Source organism: Symphodus melops (assembly GCF_947650265.1).
Source record: "Symphodus melops genome assembly, chromosome: 13".
NCBI classification, from domain to species: domain Eukaryota; kingdom Metazoa; phylum Chordata; class Actinopteri; order Labriformes; family Labridae; genus Symphodus; species Symphodus melops.
Window position 1 is genome coordinate 12,967,958 of NC_136703.1, and position 7,752 is coordinate 12,975,709.

At 41.3% G+C, this 7,752-nt stretch overlaps 1 protein-coding gene across 2 annotated transcripts; it reads right to left on the minus strand.

Annotated features, from left to right (window-relative positions):
- Positions 1 to 1,453: 1,453 nt before the first annotated feature.
- Positions 1,454 to 7,169, minus strand: adora1b (adenosine A1 receptor b). Of its 2 annotated transcripts, none has more exons than XM_079360129.1 (2): positions 6,894 to 7,169; positions 1,454 to 3,645 (listed from the first exon to the last, which is right to left on the minus strand). In XM_079360129.1, the coding sequence occupies exons 1-2, from the start codon at positions 7,022 to 7,024 to the stop codon at positions 2,850 to 2,852; spliced, it is 927 nt and encodes a 308-aa protein (XP_079216255.1). In that variant the 5' UTR covers positions 7,025 to 7,169; the 3' UTR covers positions 1,454 to 2,849. The 2 variants fall into 2 exon arrangements, with proteins under 2 accessions (XP_079216255.1, XP_079216254.1); XM_079360128.1 differs by lacking the exon at positions 6,894 to 7,169 and adding an exon at positions 5,278 to 6,349.
- Between the last annotated feature and the right edge of the window lie 583 nt (positions 7,170 to 7,752).

Here is a 7,752-nt window from a genome sequence, read left to right on the forward strand (position 1 = left end):
TACTGAAAGCACAGAATATTTTAGTCTGCCTGCGCCTGTCAACATGGATTGATCCGAGTCAAGAGTGAGTGGTGTTATAGGATGCAAATTAAACCAGCTGCTAAAAGGAATTCAGCCAAGAACATTGTTTGGTTCATAACTGTGTGTTTCTGTATAAATGTATCTTATTAATTCCCTTTTAGATATGATTTCATATGACCCTATTTAATAAAAATATTCATTGTGGTAAAAAAGAGTCATCTTTGGAGCAACATTTAGCACCTTTCTCAGTGAGCTACAGTAACATCTTTAATATCAACAGATTCATTGTAAACTGTAAATTCTTGTAATGTCATTGTTGTCATTAAAACTGCCTTACCTAAATGAAATTTTAGGTAAGGCAAATTATAATGCAGTGTAACAAGAATGAAAGTGAACTAAGGACTGAGAAGATCTATTACAACCTCATTTTAAAGTCCTGCCGACAAGTTTGGCACAATCTAATTCCGATTTAGTATGTTTACAGCTAATTATTAATGTCAGTAAAATTTGAATTTGAATTATCTAACCAATAAGATCACTTTATGACAGTAAAAGCTTAAAAACATATAGCAAGAAAAATGCTGCGAGAAATGGTTCAAATGGTGAATATATTACAAAGTTTAAATTGTAGTTAATTAACAACTATGAGGAAATTTTACAGTGATTATTTATTTCCTATTTTAAGGAAAAGAAAGCATAGTTGTCTAAAGTCCTAATTGGTCAAAGAAATGCTGGGGAGCTAGTTTGTGGTTTGGTAGAGGCCCAATGTGATGTCTTTTCATGAAGCGCGGAGGTGCTTGCAGCGGCCCTGCCTGTAATAAACACGTCATCATTTGATCTGTTGTTGGTTTTAAAGTATTGATTTGAGTCCCTTTAAAGCAAAGGAATTTGTATTGATGTTACCATCTTGTCTCTTAAATTGGTTTTGTAATTGTGTTATTGTGACAAATGTAGCGGCTACGGTGCACTCTACAGTTGTCCATTATTAAAGAAACTGCATGAGTATGGCTGTAGTTAATGATGAGCATATAATACTTGACATCAGAGTTCCCAGTTTGCATCAAACTCTGTTACAAAGACTCCAATGTTTTGTTCACCTTAACTTAAATGTCCTTACACAACCATTTAAAAATATAATTAAGCTTTAGCTGTTGTATATCTCATATCTTAAGCTATCTTAACAGAACGTTCCTCACTATCAATAACTTTGGTATATAACATGATCAAGGTGGGATCACTACTATTCTCCAAACTTTTCATATCTTCAACTGGGTTAATCTGTGTGCTCATTAATCACATTTGCACCACAGCATTTCATCAAGGTATTCAATGACATTTAACAGTTACATAACAAATCTGTACATAGAACTATACTTTTAGAAACAAAACAGTAACATAGCATGACCTATAGACAAACCTACAGAAAGCAAACTATTTTTCACATTTATTCAATCATATGTGTGTTCTCATAGTCCACCTTGCTGGTACACTTAGAAGGGGAAATCAAGATACAGATAGTGTGCTTCTATCAGGGGTTCTGTTGACACTTTTTCCTCAGTTATCTCCAACATAAAAAGGTCACCTCCTGCTCCAGTTTAAAGATGCTGACCAAGACAATAATCTGTATAGATGCAAACCTTGCTTACGTAAGAGATTGTCATTTAGGAAGTGTCTTTGCCAGAGCTCTAAGTCTTTACAAGAGATAAAACTGAGTAATTTACATTCGCATACATGTACGTCATGTGGCATTGGAAGTAGTTTAATTTCTATTCTACAAATGTCCATGTTTTGAATAAAGAAAGAAATTAAGTTTACTTTCAATAACAGATACGCACAATCTTCAGCTTGTTTTCTTTCCAATACAGCACATACCAGAAATGAATGAATAAGGCCATGGAAGCCACTGTATCTAGTGGTAAGATGTAAAGATGTAATATTCAGTTTATGTAGGTAAAAAAAAAAAGAAAAAAAAAAGAAACCCCGCTGCTCCCACCTCCAGCTGGGATGAAGGCTGGATAAACATGAGCTTAAGTGCATCTTGTCTTTCTCCCACATGAGTAGCTGTCGTCTTACAGCCACGAGTCTCCTGCAGGCAGCTTCTAAAAAGGTTAAAACCTCCTGTTTCCTGCAGCTGCTTGTGTCTTATCCATGTCCATCTCTTCTGCAATGGATCAACGCTACTGGATCACTGAGGGACTCAGCTCTTTCGTGGAGAAGAGTTAAGGGATTACAAAACCCCTCTATCAGCTCATACACACCTTCCTGCTGAAAAAATCTCTCCCATAGTGCTTGTTGTGCGATCACTGTTGTGCGATTAGGACCCTGAAGAAGAGTTGAGCGTTAACAGCAAGGCTGTTAAAGTCTTATTTACATTATAATTACATTCAGATTTTCAGTTACTGTCCGTTTACACACACACACACACACACACACACACAGCTCTACAGCAGTAAGAGGAACCTGCTCTAACACGAAACTTTCATTCTATGATAATCTAATACTGGTAAACGACAAAAACGTAGATTGCACATTTTGTATAAAACATTAAAGCTTAACATCTTCAGTCTGTTACTAAGAAAGACAGCCACTGTCGAAAAGGCTCCATTATTGCAAGATAGCCTTTTATTCAAAACTTTTAGTAAATCCACAACTGCTGAGGAACCATCATGGATAAACCATCTTCCAGCGCTGGAGATTTAAGATCCAAGTCTTCTCTACAGCATCGTAGCACCTCAAACTCCTCATTGGACTACATTCAATGGAGGAGAGAAACAATGCTCGTGCACTGATTATCACTTTCCCAGCCAGCAATCATCTGCTTTCCTTGATTAGACAGCGTGCTGCTCCAGGGAGGGCGGATGCTCTTTGGGTCGCTGAGGAGGTTCGGTTCTCTGGTCCGGCTGCTGCTCAGATGGAGGCAGCTGCTGCTGTTGGAGCAGATCCGGCTTTGAGAACTCCTTCTGTGCTGTTGCCGCCTGCTGTGGCTCAAGATTGGGCATCTCTTTCCTGTCGCTGGGCTGAATCTCCAGAGCAGGCGTGTCCTTGCAGCAGAAGTATTGTTGCCAGATTTTCCTGAAGGCCGTGCGGAACTTCTTGATGCGGAAAGCATAGACGATTGGGTTGACAGCAGAGTTGCCGTGAGTTAGCAGGATAGCGATATAGAGGAGGATGATAGGCTTCTCACACTCAGGGCAGAAGAGGGTGATGCAGTTGATGATGTGGAGGGGGAGCCAGCTGATGGCAAATAGAAAAAGGACCAAAGCCAATGATTTCGCAAGATTCAGCTCCTTGTCATAGTACTTGTTGGGGTCCGTGTGACTGCTAGTGAGCTTCTTGTTATTTAGCTGCTTGTGGATCATGTAGAAGATCTCCGCGTAGATGACTAGCATGAGCACCAGTGGGGGCAGCACCCAGCCAAAGAAGTTGAAATACACCATGTAGTCCATGCTGATGACATTTTCAAACTGACAGGTGATGACAAGGTCGGAGCTGATGGAGCCATTCTGCTGGAGGCGGCGCAGGTTATTCCAGCCTAACATGGGTGTCAGGCCCACTATGAAAGCGACTGTCCAGCATATCACTACTGCCAGTCCTGCTCGTCGAGGGGTCACCACCCGCTTGTACCTGCAGGAGGAAACAACACGTCAGCACTTTTTTCTCACAGCGGTTACTGTTGTCTTTATTTTTTCATTCTGACAGTGTTATTTGACTGAAAAAAACGGTACAAATCACAAGAAAAGAGCAATCATTTTTAAGTGCAAAGCCCTAGACACTCTCAGCTCCTTGCAGCTTGCAGCACACATTTCCACTTGAACAAGTCTCTTTAATCCCTTATCAGCACTTCTCTGAAATGCTGCTTTTTATGCTTCTTTTGTGAAAGGCAAAACTGACTTATAGTTGTTGAAATTGGAACAATGTTGACTACTTTTTAATGAAAACAGTATCATAGACCACAGCGGCGACATTTGACATGCAACAATGGGCTTTACAGGTTTGGCTTTTCGTAGAAGTGCTTTATAAATAAGAAAACGTTGTGTTGTGTGTAAAATGTTGAATCTTGAAATCTTTTTCACTTTGACTCAGTACTTTGACCCAAAAGCTACATAGAAGCACTCAGCCTAAAGCAGGTATGAAATCTGATTGAGGTTATGGAAAGTGTGTAGATCCATGATCGACTTGTTTTGATTCACTCATGTTTTCCATTTTCTGATGTATTTAAATGAAGAGAATGGATGTTAAGCGTCACAGAAATGGGAGCTTTACTGAAGTAGAAAAATAAACACAACACTACAATTCCACCTGGCAGTCACAGATAACATGTCTTGGATTAGTATTGATTATGGATGTCTGTGTTAAATTAAGTTTATGACTGAAAGCAGAAAGAAAAGATTTGTATTCACACTCTGAAACATCCGGCTCCCAGTAGAACGGATGCTGATCCATTTACTGGAAGTATGGAGAAAGCAGTGAGACATCATATTATTGCACTTTGTGGTCTTACAGTAGCAGAGTAAATTCAATGTTCAGAACAATAAACTTGCCCCCCTAAAACTACATAAAACTTCTGGGAAGGTAGAGTCAGAAGCAACTCCCATAGTGAGATCATTTCAGATTTAAATGATGAATCACTGATGTTATACTGTGAAATACTGCGGCAGACACCATTATGCCAGAACATTTAATTCATTATAAGACTAGGGCATCAAAAACCCTGATAACGTGCTACCATAAGCCTAGAGGACTTAGAGGAGCCTATCAGGCATAATATTCTGAGACAATAAATCCGCCTCCTTGACAATGCTTATCTTCTCTGCCTTTCAGCACTACTGCTGGCTCTGTTGTTTCAGCCTGGCATGATAAACCCCTGGTGATCCTGTGCATCAGATACACAGTTGGAGATAGAACATAGTTGACAGCAGATGTGACCTCTTTCGTGCCCTCCAGAAACACAGGAAAACATTCCTTTATAACCTCATGAAAGGCTGAAACGAACTGGTTCTTTCGTTGTGATATTGCTCCACAGTCTTCAGGACATGCAAAAGGACTAGTTAAAACTGTTGGCTGATCAGCCTGCTCTGCTTGGCTGCCTTATCAGTAATGGTGAGTCACATTCTGTGAAGTTGAACAGGACCCATGAGGACACTAGTGCCCAGAAACACAAAGCTGGAGCTCTTAAAGGAAGCTTTTCTGGTACATAAAACATCACCACGAGCACCTCAGTTTAAGAAAAAGTCACGCTATGCATCTCATCTGTACCTGGTCGGGATCTTGACCCTGAGATAGCGGTCTATCGCAATAGCCAGCAGGGCTAGAATTGAACTTTGTGTCAGCACCAGCACCGTGCACGCGACCAGAAGGCAGCTGTAAAAGTGAGTTTGGAGTCCAATGCTGATAGTGATGGCCAACGGGATGACAAGGGCTCCCACTGCAATATCCGCCAGGGCCAGGGACACGATGAAGCAGAAAGTGTTATCTCGCAACGATTTATTAATTTTCACCGCCCATACCACCATCACATTCCCGATTACTGACGCGACTGCAATCAGCACCTCCATCCCGATGTAGAGGGACTGCGTTGACAGAAATGCTCCAGGCATAGTTGCAGATGATGATGTCCTTGATTAGAAAAAAAATGATTTCAGTGAAAAGCCAGAAGAGTAGTCCTTTGGGATTTTTTTTTATTATCACTATATTTCCACTAGAGTTAAGCGTCCAGCAGGTTCAGGGTGCCCACATTCTTCTCCTAACACATTTAACTTGCAAAGAAAAATCCTCTCATTTCGATTGGAATGAACGCGATATCAGGCAGCACGTCTCAAGATGAGGTGGTTTCCTTTGTAGTAGGTGATGTGGTTTGGCGTTTGTCGTGCGTCGTTCCTGCTCTGTGCCCTGCGCCTCCACTTGGCTGAATACACCTGCTCCTAGTGAGAGCAGCATCCTTACCGTACGCTTCGATTCATCCGAGAGGGCGCTTCCTCGGTACGCGTTTGTTTTAAGTATAACAAGACGGGTTGTAATGAAGCGAAAAAGAAACTAAATTAAAGCGCGCACATTTACAGCTCCTCCGTATTGGACGCGTGCTCCCTGTTCCTCTCTTCCTCCTTGCGCTTCCAGTAAAGGCAATAATGCAGTTGCCTAAAATAGATTTTTTGAATTCGCTCGCCTTTTCATATTTTCCCGAATATAGCCTAGTCTATAATCTTGGTATTAATCTGATTTAATCTCTTTTCTTTAATGGCTGAGCCTGCTACTTTCCCATGCAGAGAAAAACACGCAGCCTTCCGTTCTGTGGGACCGTCCCAATGAAGTCAGGTGGTGCAGAGGTGCTCTGAACTCCCTCTCATCGTCTATTAAAATGCCACACATTACCCTTTGAAGTGCTAATGGACCTTGTTCGGAAAAGAGGTGAGGCACTGAGCTGCCACAGCTGAGAGAGAAACATCACAGGTATATGGAAATAATAAGAAACCATGCAGTGTCTGCATAAAATTCCTTTAGTGACAAAGGTCGAAGTAAACAGTGGGGCAATTATGGATACAGTGTGAATCCCATGTCTTTGGTTATCCTACAATCTTAATAATATTTAGTTTAACCACCTCTGAGAAGAAGAGATCTGCAATACAAAAAGATATTCAGGTCATTCTAAATATATTCCTGTGAATCAGACTTCAAAGACACCCAATCTCAGCCTGGGGCCAGCCCTATTCTTCCAGCTAATAGGAAATCTATAACAGCTACACAAGAACCCTTAAAACTGATTTATATATATTGATCAGACTTTTATAAACTCATCTGCAGCTTCTTAAGAGGTTTTTGAAAATGATATTTCCCATTTTGATTTGACTCACGAGCATAGAGTGTGCAAGGCTTACTTTAGCAGCTGTGCTCTGCCAACACGAGACTTGCAGCTGTAGTGGCTTCTTGGTCTCCATCGCTGGGTCCAAAGGTCAACAGCAGGCAGCCACGTGCAGCTAGCTCTCTGACCCTGAGAGGATCTCATCATTCACTTGAAAACATGAATGACTGTGTGGACTGCAGGTTTTCCGGACTGCGTACAGCAAATTCCCCCTGTAGCAGGCTGATAGTCAACATGGGATGGAGTGAAACAAAACAATCACAAAGCAATGTAGCAGCGTTACACCATGGAGACCTTGTGTGAAAGTCGGAGCTCCACTGGAGACAGTTTCCATCTGTGATCAGCATTATGTGGTATAGAGGTCAGCCAATAGACATGGACGAGGAAGCAGCCATATGGTCTGCTCTGTGTGATTGGCATCAGACACATTTGTGACACTTTGATGAGCATACATGTGGTGGCAATGTTTGAGAAAATAATCCAAAACAACCACAGGCAAATTTGACTGATAGGAGCGACTCTGATCAGTATGCTACATTACCTGCAAAACCTCGCAATGAAGTTTGCATTCCCTGCACATTTTTACATTCATTTCAGAGTAGCAAAGGGATCTGGAGAGCGGCTTACTCCATCTTTACAGGCGGCCATCTCTCTATTGTGTGTCTCCGTTTAGCAGCTTAGAGACTCAGAAGCAAGCGACACAGTCATGCTCAACATGGCCAACACAGACCTCATAATGCTGTGTGTGCTTGTTCACAGTGAGTGTTCTCATTCAGGACATCACTGAAACAAGACAATGTTTGAGATATTAAAGATTCTCTCTAAATCTCTGAAATAGCTTGATTTTTTTAATCCATTGAAACCTTTGTTGGATT

Coding starts and splice junctions, on each gene's coding strand:
- adora1b (XM_079360128.1), bottom strand. CDS start 5,618: ATGCCTGGAGCATTTCTGTCAACGCAGTCCCTCTACATCGGGATGGAG. Junction 3,646..5,277: donor AGGGTCAAGATCCCGACCAG/GTACAGATGAGA, acceptor TTCCTCCTGCAG/GTACAAGCGGGTGGTGACCC.